The sequence below is a fragment of the Polychytrium aggregatum genome, assembly GCF_025602895.1.
Source record: "Polychytrium aggregatum strain JEL109 chromosome Unknown BJ171scaffold_7, whole genome shotgun sequence".
Lineage (NCBI taxonomy): Eukaryota > Fungi > Chytridiomycota > Chytridiomycetes > Polychytriales > Polychytrium > Polychytrium aggregatum.
This window is the reverse complement of record NW_026516209.1, coordinates 343759-365795: the sequence shown is the minus strand read 5'-3', so window position 1 is coordinate 365795 and position 22037 is coordinate 343759. Positions and strand designations below refer to the sequence as shown.

At 57.1% G+C, this 22037-nt stretch overlaps 5 protein-coding genes across 5 annotated transcripts; 1 reads left to right on the top strand and 4 right to left on the bottom strand.

Moving 5' to 3' along the window:
• The first annotated feature begins 65 nt into the window (after positions 1 to 65).
• On the top strand, positions 66 to 4869 carry BJ171DRAFT_492934 (Dolichyl-phosphate-mannose-protein mannosyltransferase-domain-containing protein). The gene is made up of 20 exons (XM_053109859.1): positions 66 to 249; positions 412 to 547; positions 679 to 734; positions 833 to 898; positions 969 to 1055; positions 1168 to 1243; positions 1448 to 1463; positions 1566 to 1587; positions 1664 to 1734; positions 1826 to 1905; positions 1982 to 2061; positions 2172 to 2355; positions 2447 to 2732; positions 2815 to 3026; positions 3145 to 3199; positions 3287 to 3318; positions 3428 to 3556; positions 3675 to 3860; positions 4018 to 4115; positions 4264 to 4869. The coding sequence occupies exons 1-20, from the start codon at positions 160 to 162 to the stop codon at positions 4654 to 4656; spliced, it is 2355 nt and encodes a 784-aa protein (XP_052969591.1). The 5' UTR covers positions 66 to 159; the 3' UTR covers positions 4657 to 4869.
• Positions 4870 to 5090: 221 nt separating this feature from the next.
• On the bottom strand, positions 5091 to 7969 carry BJ171DRAFT_596536 (kinase-like domain-containing protein). Its single transcript, XM_053114685.1, has 2 exons — positions 6082 to 7969; positions 5091 to 5891 (listed from the first exon to the last, which is right to left on the bottom strand). Exons 1-2 carry the CDS (start codon positions 7615 to 7617, stop codon positions 5400 to 5402), a joined length of 2028 nt encoding a protein of 675 aa, XP_052969590.1. The 5' UTR covers positions 7618 to 7969; the 3' UTR covers positions 5091 to 5399.
• A 203-nt stretch (positions 7970 to 8172) lies between these two features.
• On the bottom strand, positions 8173 to 12852 carry BJ171DRAFT_492931 (P-loop containing nucleoside triphosphate hydrolase protein). Its single transcript, XM_053109858.1, has 17 exons — positions 12648 to 12852; positions 12289 to 12347; positions 12052 to 12133; positions 11734 to 11876; positions 11472 to 11573; positions 11160 to 11279; positions 10929 to 11030; positions 10715 to 10823; positions 10411 to 10531; positions 10185 to 10269; positions 9938 to 10089; positions 9662 to 9842; positions 9422 to 9538; positions 9115 to 9246; positions 8889 to 8960; positions 8610 to 8734; positions 8173 to 8459 (listed from the first exon to the last, which is right to left on the bottom strand). The coding sequence occupies exons 1-17, from the start codon at positions 12682 to 12684 to the stop codon at positions 8303 to 8305; spliced, it is 1896 nt and encodes a 631-aa protein (XP_052969589.1). The 5' UTR covers positions 12685 to 12852; the 3' UTR covers positions 8173 to 8302.
• Positions 12853 to 13018: 166 nt separating this feature from the next.
• On the bottom strand, positions 13019 to 14600 carry BJ171DRAFT_492930 (concanavalin A-like lectin/glucanase domain-containing protein). The gene has a single exon (XM_053109857.1). It carries the CDS (start codon positions 14528 to 14530, stop codon positions 13352 to 13354), a length of 1179 nt encoding a protein of 392 aa, XP_052969588.1. The 5' UTR covers positions 14531 to 14600; the 3' UTR covers positions 13019 to 13351.
• A 494-nt stretch (positions 14601 to 15094) lies between these two features.
• On the bottom strand, positions 15095 to 22018 carry BJ171DRAFT_276649 (uncharacterized protein). Its single transcript, XM_053106854.1, has 19 exons — positions 21501 to 22018; positions 21258 to 21322; positions 20827 to 21098; positions 19915 to 20623; positions 19663 to 19799; positions 19251 to 19381; positions 19051 to 19178; positions 18646 to 18822; positions 18417 to 18514; positions 17785 to 18252; positions 17617 to 17701; positions 17088 to 17386; positions 16807 to 17001; positions 16426 to 16612; positions 16151 to 16250; positions 15886 to 16025; positions 15664 to 15763; positions 15351 to 15551; positions 15095 to 15244 (listed from the first exon to the last, which is right to left on the bottom strand). The coding sequence occupies exons 1-19, from the start codon at positions 21629 to 21631 to the stop codon at positions 15223 to 15225; spliced, it is 3645 nt and encodes a 1214-aa protein (XP_052969587.1). The 5' UTR covers positions 21632 to 22018; the 3' UTR covers positions 15095 to 15222.
• Positions 22019 to 22037: the final 19 nt, after the last annotated feature.

The following is a 22037-nucleotide window of genomic DNA, read 5'->3' as shown; positions in this document are numbered from 1 at the left end:
TGCTTCCTGTGGCCGGCCGAGATTCCGCCAGCGCAACTTTCGCCATCTTGCCTTTTCCGAGACCGCCCGGCGCTGTCCTTCCGCGCCTGCTCTTGCCCAAAGCCAACCGCCTGCCCCGCTCCAAGCCTTGGCCCTCTCCCTGCCACGCCCCTGCTGCTCATGAGCTCCGTCACGCATCGGAAGCCCAAGTCGTCTGTGCTGCCCACCAAGGCGCAGCCGGCGTTCGACCCGGACTCCAAGTACGACAAAGTAAGGCCGCCCTCGGGGTTGCGGCCCGTATTCTGGCCACCCCGGCTCCAGACGCAGCCACCTGCCCTCTCGGGATCAGATATACCGAGCAGGGCATATCTGCACGATCCAAAGGATCTCGCAGAGCGCACCATCTAACCGCTGTGGACCGTGACTCGTCAGTTCAATGCCCAGAAGGATGTCGGCGTCCGCCAGAACCACATCAACGTCGTCATCGCCCTGACCATCGTCGCGGCTCTGATTCGTCTGTACCGCATCTCAAACCCGAGCGAGGTTGTCTTTGACGAAGTTCATTTCGGTATGCACCGGCTAGATCTTTTGTCTCTGGTCTCGGCCCAGGATCATCCGTGCATATTGCCGAGTGCCTTGTTTCCATCCTCCCCCGACTGCTCCCACGCATAATCATTCAACGGCTCGTTCGACACACAGGTGGATTCGGTAGCCACTACATCAAGGGCGAGTTCTTCATGGATGTGCATCCGCCGGTAAGCCCCCTTGGGCGTCTCCGAGCTGCAGCTCTGGCCCTTTGCACTTCGCCAGAGCAACGCATCGACATGGTGCTGATACTGCTTTCTGTCCACAGCTTGGAAAATTGCTGGTTGCCGCCAGCGGAGCTGTTGCTGGTTACAATGGCTCGTTCTCCTTCAAGGTGAGTAGCTCGCTCGCAGAGCTCTATGCGGGATTGCGCTCGCGACACTCACTCTCCCGCTGCCCCACAGGACATTGGAATGGACTACGTCGAGCCCCGAGTGCCTTATATCACCATGCGCCTCTTCCAGGGCATCCTGGGTGTCCTGCTCGTTCCTGTAAGCACATTAATTCTTTCGGGGTGCTCGTGAGGGGTGAGGAAAGCGGCTGTCGACTGTCGATTGCAAATCCGCCACCGGAGTCTCGCGACTGACTCTTGGGATCGCCCAGATTGCATTTGTGACTATGCGCAATCTCGGCTACTCCATGTCTGCTTCGATTCTTTCTGCCTTCCTTGTGCTCTTTGGTATGTAGCTGTACTGATCGAGCGCTCGATCACTCGGTATTCGTGCGTTGTCGTGGGTCTGTCGCTGTATTGCCGGAAGCTGCTCCAGCTGTCGGTCGGCCAGGTCAACGCCGATCTTGCACAAGATCGTCGCTGACGATGATCGAGCCAATAGCACACTCGACTAACCCGACTAACCCTATGGCGCCACTCTGTTATCACCAGAAAACGGCTTCGCAGCGTAAGGGCGGTCCTAGTTTGCTTCTGTGCCCACACAGCCCATGCTGATTCAGCTCATTCACACACTGACCCACCTTTTCCTTTCTCGCGCTGCTCGTCATAGCCAATCTCGCTTGATCCTGCTTGTAAGTTGCACATGCCGTTTCTGGATTGAGTGTCCATACGCGCTGAGCAAGCTCTAATCACGCCGTTTCCTTGCAGGATCCGATGCTCATCTTCTTCACCGCCTTGACCGTGATGATGTGGACCGAGTTTTTGATCCACCAGGACAGGTACGTGGTCGTCGCCGCCCCGACCTCTGCCCAGAGCTTCGACTCGTCCTCACCTGCCGCCTGCAATTTCCAATCTGTTCTGGATCCCCAGACCCTTCTCTGCCAGTTGGTGGTACAGCCTTGCCCTGACCGGCGTTTCCCTCGGCCTGGCCTCAAGCGTCAAATGGGTTGGTAAGTATCGGCATGTATGCCCTCGATGCCGAACGTTGTTTTGCACTTGTGCTGATCCACACGAACTGGTTTGCAGGCCTTTTCCTGATCGCCACCATCGGTGTCGCCACGATCGTCAATCTGTGGAACGTGATCGGCGACGAGTCCGTCAGCTTTGTAAGTGCCGCTGCTCAGCCCGTGAAACTATCGGTACACGCATGTCGCCGTTTCCTTGCTCGTTTGCCCGATATCTCATTGCCCCCCAAACACACATATCTCTTGCACAGTCCAAGTTTGGCCGACATTTTGCTGCCCGCGCCCTCTGCCTGATCGTCCTGCCCGTTGTTGTCTACGCCTTGCTGTTCCAAGTGCACTTTATGGTCTTGTATAAGTCTGGCAACGGAAACGGCTTCATGAGCCCCGAGTTCCAGGCCACCCTCCAGGGAAACGAAGTTCCCGACACTTTCCGAGGTACCTTTGCTGCATACGCATCCCCGCGATATGCCCAGTATTCCGAATGCGCATCGATCGCCCCTAACACCACGATCCCGTGCCGTGGCAGACGTTGGATATGGCTCTCGTGTCTTCATCCGCCACCATGGCACCGGTGGCGGCTATCTCCACTCCCACAAGGGCGATTATCCCACCGGATCCAAGCAGCAACACATCACTTGCTATCCCTTCCGCGACGAGAACAGCGAATGGATCATCCGACCTGTTCTGACCACCGACGAACACGGTGCCCAAGTCGAGCCCAACATCACTGAGTTTACCCGAATCAAGCACAACGACATCATCCGCCTCGAGCACATTGCCACCCACAAGCGCCTCCATACGCACGACATCAGGTTTGTGATACCGCATTTGGCGCCTCGATACGGCCGATTTGCCACTCGGATCGTCTTACCCGTTGTATTTCGGGTCCTCCAGACCTCCCGTCACCGACAACAAGGAGCACAACGAAGTCTCCGGATACGGCGATACGACCTTCCTGGGAGACGCGAATGACCACTGGCGAGTCGAAATCATCGACAACAACGAGAAGGACCCCTACGTCTATACCCTCGGCAAGAACATCCGGCTGATTTCTGCCATGCAGGGTTGCAAGCTGTTTTCGCACAAGGTCAAGCTCCCCAAGTGGGGTATGTATCGATCGACCCGCGGTCTGCTCGATGAAAGCCAGTCGTACATCGGACTTGTTACTAGTGATTAAAGACTGTCTGACTGACCAATGTCCCTATCCCATTGTTGTCGCACCAGGCTTCGAGCAGCAGGAGGTTACTTGCTCAAAGAAGGGCAAGGCTTCGCTCACCAGGTAGGCATCGTGTCCCCCCTGCCATGATCTGCTTTGCCACCACGACACCATCACGACACCATCTCACCCACCATCCCGTCATCGCAGCTGGAGAATCGAGGCGAGCCAGCATGACTTGCGTAAGTGGCCTTGGTGTAATGCCCAGCGGGTGCGAGGAGAGCAGCAGCCGCCTTGATCTTGTCGACCGTCCTTGGCCGTGTCGCTAAGTCCCATCGTCCCCAACCCCAGTTCCTGCCAACGCCCCCAAGGTCAACTACAAAAAGCCAGGATTCCTTGGCAAATTCCTCGAGCTGCACAAGGTCATGTGGGTCACCAACGCTGGCCTGACCTCGCCCCATGCCTACGAGTCGCGACCGAGTGAGTTCTCTCGCCATTTGTCGATATGTGTGACAAGCGGCGCTGCATATGAACGCTTCGTACAGGAGCACTCTTCTGATGCTGATCCCCGTTCTCCTCCAAACCCGCTCCTCGGCAGATGCGTGGCCCGGACTCCGTCGAGGCATCAGTTTCTGGACTGGCAAGGGTGGCAACTCGAGCCAAATCTACCTGCTCGGCAACCCATTCGTGTGGTGGATCGCTGCCGCCTCCTATGTCGTCTTTATTGCTTTCCTGGTCATCCGTGCTGTGCTCGACAAGCGCGGCTACATCCCCACGCGCGGCGGTAAGTAGTCCATGCATTGCAGAACTCGTTGACACTGTGCGCAAAGAGCGAGGCACTCCCTAACGGGCCTGTGCTTGAAGGTTTCGCACATCCGTTGTTCAGTGGCTTCTGTTGGTCCACCGATGATGCTGATTAATCTGTTGCCTGTCTTGTTCAGTGATTGCCGACTACTTCAACCAAGAGTTTGGCGGCGCAGTGCTCCTGCTCTCTGGCTGGGCCTTCCACTACTTCCCGTTTTTCTTGATGGCCCGTCAGGTAAGGTTACAGACAGCTGCGCTTGGTACCCGCTGCTGGAATGGATTGGCCATGCTGTTGTTGAGTCTGATGCAAGTGGGCAGCAACAGGTCGAGGTCAAGCAGAGCGTGTCGGCGGCCTCGCCACTAATCAACCCGCGTGTTCCCAGCTCTTCCTGCACCACTATCTCCCTGCCCTGTACTTTAGCATCCTGCTCGTCGGCTCGCTCTTTGACATGGTCACTGTGCGATTCCCGCGCCAAGTCAAGTGGGGCATGACCATCATCATCGTCATCTTTGCCCTGCATGTGTTCCGTCTCTTCAGCCCGATCACATACGGCACGAGCATGACCCGAGATCACTGCGAGTCCATCAAGTGGCGATCCACCTGGGACTGGGACTGCAACCGAATCCCTCTGCACACCGAGACCCACGCGGCTGTGGTCCCTCCCACCTCCGACGCGCCCTCAGTCTCGCCTACCTCGGATGATGCCATCATCCCGGAGCAGAGCCCGGTCGACTATTCGAGCGACAATGATGACGACGAGGACGAGGACGACTAGATGGTTTGCCTTCCTTTCGCTTCCTTCGCGTCCTGACTCGACTGGTCGTATTCTCCAGTATTGGGGCTCGGGGTGGGCGGAGGAACGGACTCTTGCTGCAGGGATCAATCAGGATGGAGATGCGCTGTCCGTTGGTTATGTATGGAACGGCCCACAATCACACGCTGACATCTCAGCCGTAATTGCCCAAGCAAATACAATCCTCAAACCAAATCAGTGTTTCGAGCAAGTGCTCGGTGGTCTGCTCGCAGCTCTGACAGCAGCATTCAGGGTGGAAAGGAGGCAGCGGTTTGCTCGGTACCTTGAGCAGTTCAAACATCACCGTCGCCACTCACATCGACAACATGGGAGCCAAATTAGCCTCGACCAATCAGTTTCGACACCTCGCTGGCGATCTGTCGAATTGCACATGGCTGAGTAGGATGCAAGCCATCCCCATACTGCGCTGACATGCGGGAATATGAAAGGTGTCCATTTTGCCCATGTGTAAAGCGTACATTGGCTCGGTTCGACAGAAACAGAAAAGAAACAGAGTCGCCCGGACAAGAATCAAAGCACGAGCCGCAGTGTCAGCGAACGAGAGCACGCAGCCGCGCACCATGACCCATCCCAAAAGCAGCAGCAAGTCAAAGTAAAAAACCCCCCCCCCCGAAATGATGAGACGGCATCTAACGTCCTTTGGTGCGCCAGTGTCCTTTGGTGTCCAGAGGTTCGATAAGCAATACAACCACGCAAGGACAGCCTCAGAGATCGTGAAACAGGCGAGCGAAATACTTGGCTGAGCCGCGCTCGGCCGGGGCAAACTTGACCATTTGGGTGACTGCATCGCAGATCAGCCTCTCGACCTTCTCGCCACTGCCGAACCGGACCAGACGCTCGTCCAGCTCCTCGTGCGCCTGCAGACCAGACTCAAAGAATCCACGCCGGATTCCGAGGAGCATCTGCACGCTGGTCTTGGAGCGGCTGAAGGGCTCGACAAGCGAGATGAGGGTGTAGAGGGTCACACCGGCGGAATAGACATCGACGGCGGTGCCGTAGGGATCGGTGGTGAACAGCTCGGGCGCAGTGTAGGCCTGTGTGCCTCGTCCCAGGCCGTCGCGGAGCTGGAACGGAATCGATGCGACGACGGGCGATCCGGCGTAGTCCTGAACCTCGGGCGATCGTGGGGTTTGCGGTTCAGGAATCCGGCACGCGTTTCCAAAGTCGGCCAGCCGGATGTCCAGGAACTCGGTGAGCTGCAGCAGCCATCGATAGAGCAGACGATTGATCAGCAAGGCGGCCCAGATCACCAGATCCCCAGGATTCCATCCTCGCTCTCAGCGGCAGCGTTGCATTCGCCGATTCTTCGCCAAGTTGCCCATCAAGTCAACGGCATGCAGACAAAGCACAACCCAGGGGAAAGCCAAGCAGGGAGTCAGCTCTTACAAGGATGTTGTGCGGCTTGATGTCATGGTGGATGATGCCGAGGCTGTGGGTGTGCTCTATGGCCGAGAGCAGCTCTGCAGCCCACTTGACAAAGAGCTTGCGGCCGACAGCGGTCGGGTTCTTCTGCGACCAGTCCCACAGACTGCCGTTGGGCAGATACTCCAGGATCAGAAGCATGTTGGAATCCGGGATCCCTGCTGCTGCTGCTGTATTTTCAAAGAAACTCTTGCGTCGGAGCGACTTTGACTGCGAGGACAGATGGGCAGCCTCGCTGGCGAGGTCGGGCTGCGCCAAGTCTCCACTTCGCTTGAAGCCGATGAGCTTGATGACAAACGGGTGCTTGAGCCGCCGAAGCATCTCGTATTCGCACAGACCGATGGCTTGGCTCTCCTCGGTCGCGTGCAGGGCCTTGACGGCACATGGCTTGAAGTCGCATTCTGTTCCCTGGATGGCGGTCGTGGCGGTCGTGGCCGGGGCTCTGGACGAGTTCGAGCCATCGGCGTCGTCGTGCAGAATGTAGTGTCCGACGTAAACCGAAGCATAGCGGCCCTCGCCGAGAAAGTTCTGTCGAGACGGGATGAAGGCCAGGCTGATGTTGTCGTTGTCCCTGGGGATGGTGATGCTGGAAAGATCTGCAGGCACCGTGAGCTGGCGCACTGGATTTGAGGCAAAGCGGCTGTGGTTGGGTTTTATCGGCAATGGCGGTGCATCTGTCGTGGTTGGGGACGAGACTGGCGAGGAGACGACCCACGGATTGTAACTATCGCCGCCGCTGCCGGTACTGCTGCTAGTACTGCCCTCGCCCAGAATCGAAAAGGGCTGGGTGTGCGACTTTCGCATGCCACGGGCGGCGGGATTGTCGATAAAGGCCCAGTCCAGGCCGCTGCCGGCGAACGAATGGTCCGTTTCGCTTGGGGAAGCGGCAGTGAAGGGCATGGCCAGGAAGGGAGGCGGGCGGCCGGGGCTGGTGATTTCCCGTGGGCTGTCGCTTGGGACAATGCCCAAGGAAACATAGCTGCTGTGGTTCTGGAAGGATGGCGAGGCAACGGGGATGGTGATACTATCGAAGGCACCTGAAGTGGCTTGGGGGCTGCCGGTGTTGGCCTCCGAATAAGTGCCCCTTCGGAGGGACTCGACCTCCAGGGGCGTCATTTTGAGGGCGGGCTTGAGGATGGCATGCGAAACCTCGAAGATGGAGTTGCGTGAGGGACGCTTATCGCCGGACGGGGCCGGGGTGACAGGGGTTGCCGAGGGGGAAAGCAGTTGGTATGCTTCCTCAGCCGACATTTTCGAGAGCGGCTTGGGGATGGCATGGGAGACCTCGAATATCGAGTTTTTGGAGGCCTTGCGAGCGGGATCGACGATGGGGGTTGCAGGGCCGGCCGAGGATGGCTGGTCGAGGAACAGGGTCCGGTCTAGCTGCTGAGGCGAAGACGACAGCATAGACCGGCCATCCTGGAAGATAGAGTCGCTGTCTTGGCGGTTGTGATCCATCTGATAAGAGCGCTCGTGCGTTGGTCGAAGCACGCTGGCCATAGTCCAACACTAGGCCGTTGAAAGCTCGGATGGGGGGGGGGCTGGAGAGCAACAGGCCGAAAAGGAAGCAGAACGCTGGAACGGCCTTTGATCGATACGGCGATTCTGGACACGGGAGTGAACGCTCGTTCCACAGCCCAGAAGCAAGATTGGCTGGGAAAGAGCTGGCAGGGAATCGATGCAGACGGGGAGGGGCTGTGGGACTAGCGTGCGAATACGCTGGCCGACTGGAGAGATCACAGGGATATGCGCATCGGCAGCGGCAGCAGCAACATTGCAGGATCGACAAGCAAGGCGGGACAGACGGCCAGCGCAGGCCGCAGAAAAAAAAAAACTTGCGCGGAGAGCAATCCAGGCACCGGAGATTCATGACAAGAGCGGTGACCACGTTTCTGGTGCCAGCCCCTCACACGAGCAACGGCGGATGGCCGGCGGAGGGCGGGGACAGCTCCGTTGTGCCGGCCCGTCCAGCATTCGCATTCGCACTCGCACTCGCACTCGCACTCGGAGCGGCAGAGGCAGAGACGGCGCGGCGATGCAGATCCGCGCTCGGAGTAAAGGACTATGAGATGAATCGATTGCGTGGTCCAGGAACCAGATACAAGTGAGAGCAAGGGCTGCCAGCCAGGCCAAGCCAAGCCAAGCCAGGCCAAGCCAGGCCAAGCCAAGCCAACACCCGACATGGCTATGGCGAGGTAGACACAGCGGCGCTGGGACGGTGGACGTTGCGATAGACGAGCAGCACCGCCAGAACCGCGGCAGAGACGGCGGTCACGGTGATGTAAAGCCCCATGCGGGATGACGATGGCGACGATGTCTTGCTGCCGGGCATGGCGATGGCCCTGAGACGGCGTCGAATGTCGCGGGCGGGGCGGAGAGAGGCAAATCGAACGTGAGCCTGGTGCCAGGGACAGCCCGAGCCCGAGCCCGACCGAGCGATCTCCAACACCCACACTACATCACGCCACACCAGGATACAGTGGCCAACTTACGGATCCATGGCGACACCCACGAGGGTGGAGTAGATATCGGCGGTCATGCCATGCTTGAGCGAAACGCTGATGGGGACAGGGAGCTTCAGGTTCCGGCAGTATACATCCGGCTGAATCTCGTAGCGCTGCAGGGACAGAGCCGACCCGACGATATTAGTGAAAGCCCGCAGGCGAAAGCGCGAGGGCTGCGAACAGCTGTGCGATGCAGGCATGATTGCGGGACAGTCCTTTGCTCGTTCGCATGGCAAACTGCAGATGAGATCAGCAGTCGGGGCCTACCTGGGGGACGAGGTCGCAGTCGCTCTTTGTGGCAACAAAGATACACGGCAGATGGTCGACCTGGAATTTGCTCTGGAACGTGATGCGGATAATCCGTCAGTTTGGGCATGATTTGTGCCGATCATCGCCAGACGGGCACACGAAGGCGGTGCCGCCTGGCTATGTTGCCACAGGGCCAGCGTGGCGACTGACGGGTACTGCTTCTGTGCAGCCAAGTAAAGCATACCCGGATCCCAGCCACATATGCGAACGAATTGACGTCGCTTGAGTCGTAGATGAAGCAGAGAAAGTCGCACGCGTCCAGTTTCTTGCGGTTCTGGAGAACCTCCGAGTCGTATTTCGAACCGAACTCTTGCATCTACCCACGCAAGCAAATACGAAACGGTGAGAGGCAAGTTCTTCAATGGAGGGAGGGTGCTGTTGGGGAACAACCTCCCTGTCCCTCGCACTGAATCGCACTGGATCGCACTGGATCGTATCTTCTACGTGCATCAAAAACCACGCCTGGTCCATCCGCGGATTGCCTAACGTACCACCAAGTATTTCTCATCTCCGCCAATCTCGACCGAGTTGACGACGCTGTAGGGCTTGGTCGTTGGTGTGTATGTCTCTTCAAAGGGCTTGTTGACCAGGCCGCGGAGGAAGCAAGTCTAGACCATAGTGATGCGGCATGCAAGTCGGGACCATCAGGATGCAGTGTGGTGGTTGGATGGTCGGTAGAGGCCACGATGCGATGTTACCGGCGAGCCCGTGGGCAGCCCACACCTCCGTACCTTGCCCGAGCCCGTGGCCCCAAAGACGTAGCCCAGAAACACATTTCGCTGAACCCGCCCCTGCCGCTTGCGGTCGCTTTTGCGCGGCTTTGTGACCTTCAAGGCCTGTGTCGTGTCTCCGTCGTAGCCCAGATAGGCCAGATAAGCCAGAGTGGTTTTGTAGTCCAGCAGGGTCGTCATGCTTTGCACAGAGAGAGCCGTTTCAGCAAGGCGTTGTTGACAACAGGGCTGCTCAGGAACGCAGCTGTGGATGGTGCACAGATGGCCTCGCCATACCTCCACTGCGCCAGAAATCCCTGCAGCGTCACTGCGCCAGACGTTTCGGCTGTGATCGTTGTCTCCGGAAAGCCGGTGCCGGTCCAAGGGTTGTCTGGGGCGGTGCTGAACAGATCTTCAAGTTCCGAATCCTTCAGGGCTCCGTCTTTGTCCTGAGACGATTGACTGGTCGTTAGGGTGTCTCGCCGAAGACAGCGCTTGCAAATCAGAGTCGATCGCTCCTTGGCTCGTCAGATGGGCTCCATACCATGTCAAATGCCTGGAACAGCTCGGTAAAGAACTGGTAGCCGTCACTACTCAGCTCGACAGAGCATTCAGGTGGAACTTCGATTCTGCCGGTCAGTAGCGGACAAGAGCGCCAGTCGAAACCCCAAATCACAGGACACAGCCAGATCGATGGTGAGTAGATTGGACAAATGTCAAGCAGACACAGATCCGAGTGTCCAACACCAACAGACCGATGCTCTACTTACGCAGGCCACAAAAAGTCTTCGCGCAGATAGAGATCATCGCCATAACCAAACTTCCGGAGAACAGTCCATGTAGTTTCGAGTCGTCCCTTTTGGATGAAGAGTGTGTGCAGATACAGGAAGCCTGTGCAGCCAAACCATGCAGCAACACCCAAAGACAGCACAACAAAGCGTCGACAGTCAGTTATCGAGCTTGAGGACACGCAGAATATCGATTCGCCCGTGGAACTACAGCTGCCAACATGGATGTATCGACAGTTCCATTCGTTTGCATCGGCATAGACATTGGCATCGTGTGATATTCTACCTATCTCCGTGAGACCGGTTTCATTGACTCCGTCGGGCTCGCTCTCTCGCACAACGTCCTTGACGCTCTCGATCTCCTGGCGCTGGAGCGGGGCTCCAAAACACTTTCCCTGTGTGCGTCGGGCGAAGGAGTCAGCACCACGGACATTACAGCGACTGCGATGCATAGAGGGTGTTCGGGAACAAGTTAGGGCACATCATCCAAACGACCGCACCTGGAAGTCGTTGATCTCGTCGTCGTTGAGAACTCCGTCTTTGTCCTTATCGCAGAGTCGGAAGATCCGCCGGAGCGCATCTATGCACGCCGGTTTAAGGGTCTGTGTCGGGATGAATCGGCGTGAGCACAGAATCAAAAGCAAGTCGAGGTTGACCATCGCAGCACCCTCTTCCCACATCGTCTTCATCACCACTGCAATCCGAGGACATGTCGAGCCGGGAGTACTTACGTGCTCGCGGGAATCATATAGCGGCGCAGTGGGATGCAAGACTGCCTTTTGGGCAAAGTAGAAGACCTCGGAAACATTCAGCGGCTGCTTGGCCGAGCACTCGACGCAAGTCTCGACCTCCTGTTACGGGACACAACGAAAGCTCTATGAATAACATCGTTGTTGGCCCTGCTATGCTGAGACACTGGAGGCGAGGAACTATGTGCGGCGTGCCATGTGCATGCAGCATCCACTGCAACATCCGGAGTTGGCAGTCGACTCTTCCAGCGTAGACCACGATAGCATCGATGCTGCACTGACGAAAGGTCGCACCTTGAACTCGTTCATGATGGGCATCACATGCTCCTCCAGCGAGTCGTTCGTCACGTCTTTGCCACGAAGATCCATCTTGTTGCCAACAAGCACGATCGGCACCTGTGGGCCCAGTAAGTCAGCAGCCGACCGGATGGCGAAGAGGCGGTCCTTGTTTCCTCCCGCTATCGAGATGGTCGGTTCATCCGATAGGAGAAGGAGCATAGTGCAGGCACACGATTCATCCGATGCTCGCGCGCTGCTTCCGAAATGCATGACCTACGTTTCGTCCCAGCCGGCGGATGTACGGCAGCCAGAACTCGTGCGTGCGAGTGAACGTCTCGGATCGATTGATGGCATAGACGATGCAGATCACGTCCGCCTTTCGGATTTCAGCCTCAAGCTGCTCGCGATTGTCGGCTCGTGCTATCGAACATGAAGAAGAAGGCATAGGGCCGATATCCCAGAAGTCAGGATGTGGAAGTGCATGTTAGATACGATGGTGACCGGGGAGTTTGGCGACAGCATCAACCCCTGACGACGGGATCTCTTGAGAGGAGGACAGGAAGTAGACAGATCCCTCGTTTGCGTTGCTACTCACAGGAGGAATCGACAATCCGGGTGGTGACCTTATCTCTCGACCACTCAGGGGGGATCGTAACCTCGGGCACAACATGCTGGATCTGGAGGGCAGATCGTGAATCGAGGCAGGTTAGATCCAAGCCGAGAGAGCTGCCGATGCAGATTATCCGTCGAGGGTTCCTGGCGACATCGAGAGCGAGCGAGCGGGAGGTGGATGAGGCGGCCGGCGGGCTGATAGCAGCTGGGATTGAGTTACATTGGGCACGAATGTCTCTTTGATGAGCGACGTAATCAGCGTGCTTTTGCCGACTTGGTCTGCGACACAGGCGGGAATGGCCAGAGGTTGCTTGTCGTTAATAGATGCAGCACATGGAGTGCGAGGCCAGAGCTAGACGGCCCAGGACCAACAAAACTCGGCGAATGACATGATTCCAACTGGTGGCTCCAATCGCACATGGCATGCCCCCGTTCCGCCGGGCGATGTCCGTCTGAGCAAGGCTGGATTGCATCCAGGCGGTGCCTGGCCAAGTAGAGCGCAGGCACCGGTCAAGCAGCAGCGACGGTGCCAGCGGATACAAGGCCGAGGAGACAGGGTAGTGGAGAGGGGCAACGCACCGTCTCCGACCAAGAGAATGCGGACTTCGGTTCTCATCTGTGCCCCGTTGCGATCGCTATCGACGACCGTGCGATGCTAAATGCGAGAGGTGGAGTCGCCAGGGCCGATGCTGCGTCTGTTGGCGAGCCTTGGCTGGGCGGACCGGAGGGCGTTGCTGCTGCCGCTGGTGCTGGTGCTGCTTCTGCGACGGATGCCAAGCGAGACAAAAACGAAAAAGGCGGATTTCCGGCCAAAGCGCCCTCGTCGTCCCTGGCACGCTGGCAATTGCGTGCGCGTGGATTCGAACCAGCGGGGGGCAGGCCCAAAGGAGCAGCCGCCCGAGCTCAGTGTCGGAGACGCAAGCAAGTACCCATGCCACCAGCGGTGCAGTCGGCCCGCTTCTGGGGAAAGCACTGGGTAAGACGGTAGGCCCATGCGCTTTGTATTGGATCAAAGGTATTGTTTCATAGATACTGCAGTGGCCGAAAGGGGGAGCCAACGGACAAAGCCAGGTCCGTGCCAGGCCAAAGAAAAGTGAACATGGCAAGGTGTTGCATAGTGTAGCTGCCGGACTGCTTTCTATCAGATCGTAGATATATAATGTGTCCAGGTGTAAGTAGAGTGATAATAATCAGTTTAGAATGATTCGAATCGATATGTTGTCGAGACACGTCGAGGCGACGGGAGAACGGCGTGAGTCGAAGTAGCAACCATGGCTGTCGAGCTAGAGCACGGACAACGCCCAGCCGCAGATGCCGACGAGGCTCGCAGTCAGCAGCGCCTTGGAAGCAAGTCTGGCACCACCCATGGCCTGGCTCTTGGCCGCCACAGAGGCACCGGTGGGAGCCGAGCCCAATGGAGCCGAGGCGCTCACGGGCAGGCTCTCGTTAAGGCTCGAGGTAACGATGGCATCGCTCGGACAGGTTGCCGTGGTGTTGGGGGCAAACGCAGGCGGCACAGTGGGTTTGTAGTATTTGATCGAGTTGAATTGCCAGTAGGCTTCGCCAAGGCTCGAGGGGTTGGCCCCGACATAGGCGCTGCAGGCAGCGGGATCGGCAGTCATCATGGGGCAGGTGGCTTGGTCCGTTCCGAGGGCAATCCAGCTGCCACAAAAGTTGGTGTTGATGACCATGGTCATCTTGTCAAAGTAGTCCGGCGAGCAGCAGTCGAATGGGAAGTTGATGGTGGGCTCAACCGTCCACGAGCCCGGGTTGGGAGTTCCGGCAGCAATGTCAGCGGGCACGGAGCTGCGTGGGAAAAAGTAGAGGTTGAGGGCGCGAGCATCCAGGTTCATGGCGTAGACTCCACCGCCGTTGGCATTGAAGGCAGGTCCGATACCGCCCGCATTGGGGTCGCCCTCGTTCTCGCAGCCGTAGACGGTACCCTGCACACGGGGCTTGGTCGCATCACAATCCGTGCCCATCGCCGTGCCGAGCTGCTGCCGGTCGGGGGAAGCGTAGCAGCCCTTGCCGCTGAAGAGGTTGTGCTCGCTCTTCTGGCGGAGGTTGATGGTCTCCATGACATCGATTTCGGCAATGATGGTGTCGTTCGAGTCGGCCTTCTTGAACCACATGGCCGGCCAGACGCCGCAGCCAGAAGGAACGTGGGCGACATCAAAGATGTACAAACCCCAGCCGTAGAGGTTCTTGGACTCGAGACGGATAGAAGGGCGGCCGGTAGAGTTTGGGCTGAAGACATTTGTGGAGTCGACAGTGAGCAGGGTGCCGTTGGAGGCGGACGAGTTGATTAAATGGCTGGCTTCGGCGGTGGCACGGTCGACGTAGTTGGCGAACCCGCTGGTGCGGCCGGTGTTCTGGAAGTTGAAGTTATCATAGAAGGCGCCAGCAACACCAAAGTCCTGGATGAGGCTGTAGCCAGCAGAGACCGCAGGGGTGGAGCTCATTGTGGGCGATGGGGAGCAGCAGAGAAAGATGATGGAGAGCAGCAGGGAAAGATGATGGGGAGCAGCAGGGGACGACAGCGGCGAGCGAGCAGGAAGCGGCGTTGGGGCTCTGAGCCGGGCGTCAAGACGGGTCGTTTTTGGGCCGCCTCCAGCAGACAAGGCGAGGGACACGGCACACAAGGGGCAGCAAGGAGGATACGGGTGCGCGCTGTGGCGGATGTGCGATGTATTCCAAACAATACCGTGGGTGGGGCACAGACACGGCCCGATATGGCCTGGTGCGACCGACAGCCTTACTGGATGTGGGGTGTTGCACGGCGCGACTGTTATGCGGCCCAATGGCGGCCGTCCCGAGCAAGCGCCCGGTTGCGCCATGGGATACCAACAAGGCCGATGCGCCCCCACTCATCAGACCAGAGGCTCGTCGCTCACCGAACAAGGCACGGCTTTCGGCTTGTTCAGAACGAAACGAGAGTGCAGTGAATGCATTCGACCACCTCGACATCTCTGTGGCCGCTCGATATCGAATACTCGGGCGCACTCATGATGCACGAAATAACGACAACTCAAACCAGGGTGTCCCGCTTCTATTTAATTGGCTGTATGTGCCGGCGGTTCACATATCCGTCCGCAGCGTCACTCCGCCACATGCGCCCATCAACTCGGACACCAGAGCCGGAGTATTCATTCGTTCATAAAGGGGAATGCATGCCGCTGTCAAGAACATCGTGGCCATCGGTTAGCAGTGCCGCAGAGCCATGTCGCCCAAGACCCACTCCACTGCCGGCCCGTGCTCGCAGAGACACCGCAGCTGACTTACAGCTTGGTATTGAACTCGAGCTTGCTTCTCTTCTGGAACTTGTCCCATTCCTTCTTGTCGTGCACCTTCATCGCCTCCTGGATCGGTACAAACACCACCGGGGACGCAAATCCAAGCACCCAGATATACCAGGGCAGCTCCGAGAGGGACCGTGGGCCCGAGAAAAGCGAGATCGCTGTGAAGGCAATCTGCAGCACGAGACTATCCACAGCAGCAACTTGGGTAAGCCACTCTGTCCAAACATACTGCAGTCGAGCCATCGCGAGACGAACACACGGGCCAAGTCCCCGGTCTCTCCGGCTGCACGACTCACCAGACTGCGGCAGCAATCATCCATTTGTCGATCGGCTTGAACTGCTTTGTTTTTGAGAGGCTCGGGAGTGTTCGCTGAAGATAAGTGAACGAGATTATCACTGAATGCATTCGTTGGAAGACGAATAGGTCAGTTGGCGGCGTGCTATCCAGCCCAGGGCTCGGGTGACGCAATCACAGACCAGATACAGCAACCAAGCGGCCGGCTCTCGTCTTGACCTACCGAAATAGAAGACCGCAAAAAACAGCGCAACGTTCTGCGCGTAAAGCAGCGCCCACTGCTCGGCCACGCTCATCTGCATCAGATCCAGTCCGAAAGTCCCAAGGACGAGGGAGGGCCCGCCTTGCAGGCTTTGAAGTGTTCTGATATGACAGTGACGGTTAGGGCCATAGCCTCAATGCGATGGATACGCAAACACTGCAGCCTGGTTGCGGTCCCAGGAGCAGAGTTCTATTTCCACGCGCACAGGCTAAAACAAGACACTTACAGGGCATAGAGGGCGATGCATGTGAGGACTGGCACCGCGAACCGCACAATGTAGTAGTATGTAAACCGCATCTTGTCTTTGAGGAGGGCTGTGTTTTTTACTAGAGAAGCACAATGCTGCCACGTCAGAGCCCCTACCAGACCCGTATCGATGTCAACCTGACAAACCGCCCTCATCCTCAGTGCTATCGCCCGAGCTGACCCGGGCTGGCTCATCAGCCAGCAATTATCCAAACCGACAGCCCACCAAGCCCATCCCACCAGCATCTCACTTACCGGGCATATGCGTCATGATTTCTGGGTCTGGAGGTGTGAACAGAAACGAAAAACACAGGATCGGCAGTATCACCCACACCATCCACATGATTTGATATCCCGTGAATATGGGCGGGAGCAGCACGATATAGGACAGCTGGATCATCAGGGACAGAGCCACTTGGCATCCGATATGGAACGAGAATCCCTGGACACAAGATCCAGGGGGCGCAGTCGAGCCAGATTCATTCGTTAGCATTGGAAAATCGACAGGGCCAGTGTCCCCGCCCGCCACCGGAGAACGAGTCGATCAGATGGATTGGCACTCTTGTCAGCAACGGGCGAACCAGGAGCGATCCGCCTTCGTTCGGCATTATCAAGCTCGCGCCAGCATCTACACACCTGTCTTGCATTCTCGGCCAAGGTGCGAGCTTCGTGTATGAGCTGGGTGAGCGTGTACAAGCTCACGTCATGGTTCAGCGTCAGAGCACATGGTGCGCTTGTAAAGGCCGCACCGAGATGCAGCGCCGTCTGTGAGTTCCCTCCGCCACGCATCTTGTTCAGACTCAGCGGGTCGATAGAGACACTGATGTCGGCCTGGCGGCCCGATGATGAAGAAGGCATGTCAGATACGGCTGAGCTCTCCAAAACAACGGGGCAAGGCTCTTGCAGGCTCTTCATACCATAGCAAAGCATTCGACGTTCATCTCGTTCAGGGAGCTGCCAATGCAGCAAACCACGTCGCCGTTCTCTTGGAAGATCCGGACCATCTCTGTAATGGACGGCGGGGTGCATTCGGCAAAGAGCGACACATGCAAAGGGATATCGTCCACGGTGCGAATGTGCGGTCGGATGTTCTCGACACCACGCGGCAATCGCGCCTTGATGTCGTGGAGCTCCAGATAGCCGACGCCCTCGGTCGCGGGGCTGAGCAGGATGCAGCTATTCCAATCGATCTCGAGCCCCAGTCTTTCCGCATATGCTGTAGAAGAACGTGCAGCAGTGTCAATACCGAGAGAGGGCGTAGAGTCGGCTTGGTTTTACCAGCGACACCCAGTTGGCGCAGGCGTTCATGGCACACAATCAAGTGTCGCAGTCAAAGATCGCTGTGCACGCAACTGGATGCCAACAACCACGTATACACTGCAAGATCATATCCCAGGGAGGCTCAGTGGAATCGCGACACTTCCTCAGCTGATCGCAATAACTTGCCTTTGCTCTCGCGCTCTGGGGCACTGGAAAAGTATACAAAGCGAATACCAGCCAGACCCAGGTCCTCAATGATGCTCACGACGTCCTGCAGATCCAAACAGGGTCAGTTGCGTTCTGCGCAGACGTAGCGTGCCCACGACGCTCAAAACAACCCTGTAATCTACTCACTGGCTTGGGACGACAAGAGAATCCAGCCATGCACAAGAATGTGCGGTCCTTGAAGACACTTTCGTTGATGAAGCCCTCATATTCGTCCGCTAGATTCTTGGCGGAGCGATTGATTTCGGAGGGACGTCTGGGAGGGGCCTGGCTGTGAACGGACTTGTACCCTCGAAATCGACCCCTGTCTTTCCGGTAGTCGTGGATCGTCTTCACAAGTGGATCAACAGGCAGGCTCGGCATGTCGGTGCCTGATTGATTCAGATCACTCGGACCCATCATAGGCGATTCAATAGCGCTGGCCATGGACGAGCGTTCCTCAAACGGATAAAAGTCCTCGGTCATGATCAGCAGCCCGGGCCACATCGTGTCCTGTACGTACTGATGGTCGCTGAGGAGCGGCGAGTACGAGTACGCAACTACCTTCATGTCACCAATGATGGACTTTTGGTAAAAGTCCAAGATGCGCTTCTCCACCTGCACGATGCCAGGATTTCAGTTGCAGCTCGAAAAGCATCAGCTCCAAATTCGTTCGAGCAAAGAACAACATGGCCGGGTATATGACGTGATCACACCGATCCTGCGACTCGAAGAGGGCATTCCAAGGCACGTTCGCTCGCAGTCTGACTGTCGCATCCTACCGTTTCGTCCATCGCCAGAATCTTGTCGCCATTCCAGTAGTCGGAGCATGAATTCAAAATCAGGAAAAGGTCGCCTTCACTAAAATCCTGAATGGCGTCTGGATGAACATATGCGTTTTCGGCATCGATGGCTGCGTGAGACCTTCGAGCAATGGTTCGAGCAGCAAGCCCATCTCGCAAGCTGTGAGGAGTTGTGCCGGCCGAACAAAGCACGGGAAAAGGTACGCACTGTTGGACTCGACCTCATAAAAACGGGTGGTCGTTACAGGGATGTCGTAGTGGTAGAGGTTGTCGAGTTTGAGATGGGCCTGGAAGGGGCACTGCTGCATGATTGTCTTCTTCAGCCTGTACTGCGCGCTCACGTTTGATTTGAAGCCAATCTCCTTTGCGAGTCGACACAGGCAGGCTGGTCGCCACAGTAATGTTTCAATCAGCTAGCATTCAAACATTGGAGACTGGGCCGTTCGGAGGACCCAGAGATAGGAGCCGTGCCGTACGGCGCATGGCGAGCTATCCAATCGCTCTTTGTGATTCGGTGGAAGGCGCGAAACTATACGAATACGATTGCCGCTTTGTTCTCACGGCAGCCTCAGGAACAGCAGCAGCGGTCGAGAAAGCTGGATCGCACACGTACTTTGGCTCGCGGGAGGCACTTTGCCATCACGATTGGAGGACTTGCGATGGTTATCGAGGCGGGTTTTGCCGTAGAGGTTCGTACACTCTGTGTTGAGCAGAAATTCGAGTCCCATGGCCTTGAGATTGCTATGGGCGCATCGCCGTCAGTATCCTGTCCAGTGCACACGAAACATCGGGGCTGTGCGAGCACAACCGCACCTCGAATACTTTCGCCAATCGCGATCCTCAAACTTGATGCCGAACTCGGCCGCCGGATCCTCCGCGATCTTGAGAGTGACGGCTTCTCCTCCATCGGCCATGAAAAACAGCTTCTCGATCGATGGGAAGGTCTGTCCAAGAGCGCCAGGGAGCAGCCACAGCGAAGGTGAAAACAGCGAGGCACAAGATGGCGAATAAGCACATTGGTCGTCTGGCTCAGCTGCCCAAACGGTACGAATGAGGAGAGTCATCAACAAAGCAGATGATGTGGAGCCAAGAAGGCAGTGCGAACTCGGCGAAGCAGAGAGACATGCGAAATATCGTGCCTCTCACTGCCGCTGCTTGACTGCCAAAATGCTCACTAGCAGCGGCAACAGTAGCAACTATCCAATACTCGTGGGCGAACACTTACTTGGCTGATCGTGCCCTCTCGGTCGATGGTGCATATAACAGTTATGTTTGCAAGTGTTTCAACCAGCCCCGTGGTACGGGCAAGAAACGAGATATCCACACGGACCAGCTGGTCCACAAATCTCCTCCATATTTGACCTAGGTGTCAGCACCGGTAAGTGTCAGCGCCGGTAAGTGTCAAGCAACCCAACAAGCAAGTGATTGCTCGTTACCACCAATGTTTTCGATGGACGTGCTCCAGACGTCGGCTTACCCCAGTCGTAATCCAGTTCTTTCATGGGAGGAGGAGCGGCGTCAAACTCATCGACGTCATCCTCGTCCTCGAACTGCACCTTGGATGTCTGCAGGGCTTCGAGAACGCTCAGGAGCTGGGCGTTTCCAAAGCTCCGTGCAATCAAGACCAGTCCCATGATCGACATGGGCAGAAACGGAAGGATGGCATACACCTGAAATACAAATACGTACTCCACAATTGCACTGTAGTAGTAGCCGCCAGGTCCGCGTCCCAGGAGCGAGAACCGCGTGATGTTGATGATGAAAGAGATCACGAGAATGATCCAGAGCACCTTCTGCTCAAGTATCTTCTTGAGCGATACCAGCTGTCCAGTGAGCACGGTTGCCGGGCGACTGTGTCCCAGCGCCTGTCGGATCGTCGTGCGGAGCGGCGTATCCGAGAGCCGGAAGCCGAGGTAGCCTTTTTGCTGTGCCATGGCCACAAAAACGCTATGGTCGATTTGCCCTGACGGCACCCCAAAGATCTCTGGCTTGAATATATCGCCAGGCAGAAGAGTGTATGTTCCTGAGGACGAAGAGTACTTCAATGTGCCGGGAGAGATATCGCCAAAGGCCATGAGGACAATATCCCCTTCGCAGAGCATGTTGTGGGGCAGAATGAAGATTTGGTTGTCGCGCACCACCCGAGCCACAGAGACCGTCGGGATGGTTGTTGGGATCTTGTAGTTCTGCGATCCGTCGTCGGGGGCAGTTGTTTGCATCGCGACGGCCATGAGTTTGTGAGTGGACGAGTTGGGTTCCCCGAACAGGCGGTCAGCTTCGTGAATGGCTCTGTCGAGCAGCCATGATGGACTGCCTTTGCAGAAAATGCCACCAAGACTCTGCTCGCCGTTTCTACGGCTGATTGCGATGCAGGATCCAATGCGCTCACCGATCGATCGTTGATGGTCAGAGTCTGCAGCTGGTCGGCGATGGCCTGGAGCCGGGTCGTCATCTCATGCGATGTCAGGCGCTGCTCTCGTCGGAAAAGCCATATGTTCCAGAGTAGAAACAGGAGCAGAATGCCGGCCTCAAAGAGAGCCCAGCTGGCCCGTCCTTGGTACGGGTTGCTCAGAAGCAAAGCCGAAATGTAGAATGCCACAAGGATCAGTGCGCACAGGACAGCGATAGCCTTGTCCGGCGACAGCAGGAAGGCTTTCATGTCTATGGCGTGCCAGGATGGGTTCAGGTTGCCAGCAAAATGTGGATTCGTTAAAATGTCGCCGAGCTCCATCATCGAGTCGACACAGAGCATAATCGGAATTGCAGTGACTCGAGGATGGCTGCCAAAGCCGCCGGAAGGCAAAGAGCGCCGCATCCTACCGGTCTTTCCGTCGAGATTGCGACGGTGGTTGCTTAGTTCCTCGTTTGCGATTTTGTGCAGGGCCCTGTTCGGCAACAGCCCGAGGGGATAAGCGAGCGGTCGTTCGCAAGCCGCAAAGCGATCGAAAGGCGCAACAGATCCGCCATCATGCTCCCGAGTTCACCAGCACGGGATCGGCGATTGGCGGCAGTGATCCTAGCCAACGATTTGCACAAATCTGTGGTCGAGGTGCAATTACTTACATGCAGGCCGAGGCGTTCGACAGATGGCTCGGATATGCTGCCGATCCAGACAACGAGGTTTCGACATGGCTTGCCAGAGGCTGGAGGCCAATGTCGCCCGGATCGGAATCGACGGTGACTGCCGTGTGCATGGGCTGCAGTGGGTCTTGAATTGGATCCGTCCGAGCAGGCGGCTCGGCAAGACGAGACGACAGTAAGGCTGGCGGGTTGGGCCGAGAGGAGATCAATCCCAAGGAGCGAGATGGCTGCGAAACTGGGATGGGCGGGCGCTGCTTGGCGTGTATCGGATCGCTCTCCGGTCTCCACAATCTCGTTGTAATCGCCTTCACATGACGCACTGCATTGACGCTGCTATTCCACACAACTCGGCCGCAAGCGCTCTTCTGAATCTTGATAAAATGGATGGATACTGCGGGTGGTGCATGAGGGCCCGCATCCAAAAGGTGGCTGGTAGGGTGTTCTCATGGAGAACTTGACGCGCAATCGCTCATTCGCCAGGACCACCCGATCCAAGCTGCATGTCTGATTGGCAATCGG

Excerpts from the sequence above, each read along its gene's own strand:
- BJ171DRAFT_276649 (XM_053106854.1), bottom strand. The coding sequence starts at position 21,631 with ATGCACACGGCAGTCACCGTCGATTCCGATCCGGGCGACATTGGCCTC. Across the intron at positions 20,624-20,826 it reads TGACCATCAACGATCGATCG|AACTACAAGATCCCAACAAC; the intron begins GTGAGCGCATTG and ends GACGGATCGCAG. Across the intron at positions 18,253-18,416 it reads TTCTGGCGATGGACGAAACG|GTGGAGAAGCGCATCTTGGA; the intron begins GTAGGATGCGAC and ends GGCATCGTGCAG.
- BJ171DRAFT_492934 (XM_053109859.1), top strand. The coding sequence starts at position 160 with ATGAGCTCCGTCACGCATCGGAAGCCCAAGTCGTCTGTGCTGCCCACC. Across the intron at positions 735-832 it reads TCATGGATGTGCATCCGCCG|CTTGGAAAATTGCTGGTTGC; the intron begins GTAAGCCCCCTT and ends TTCTGTCCACAG. Across the intron at positions 1,588-1,663 it reads AATCTCGCTTGATCCTGCTT|GATCCGATGCTCATCTTCTT; the intron begins GTAAGTTGCACA and ends GTTTCCTTGCAG.
- BJ171DRAFT_492931 (XM_053109858.1), bottom strand. The coding sequence starts at position 12,684 with ATGAGAACCGAAGTCCGCATTCTCTTGGTCGGAGACG. Across the intron at positions 11,574-11,733 it reads TCCGCCGGCTGGGACGAAAC|GTGCCGATCGTGCTTGTTGG; the intron begins GTAGGTCATGCA and ends CTGGGCCCACAG. Across the intron at positions 9,247-9,421 it reads GAGATGAGAAATACTTGGTG|ATGCAAGAGTTCGGTTCGAA; the intron begins GTACGTTAGGCA and ends TTGCGTGGGTAG.
- BJ171DRAFT_492930 (XM_053109857.1), bottom strand. The coding sequence starts at position 14,530 with ATGAGCTCCACCCCTGCGGTCTCTGCTGGCTACAGCCTCATCCAGGAC.
- BJ171DRAFT_596536 (XM_053114685.1), bottom strand. The coding sequence starts at position 7,617 with ATGGCCAGCGTGCTTCGACCAACGCACGAGCGCTCTTATCAGATGGAT. Across the intron at positions 5,892-6,081 it reads TCAAGCCGCACAACATCCTT|CTCACCGAGTTCCTGGACAT; the intron begins GTAAGAGCTGAC and ends TGGCTGCTGCAG.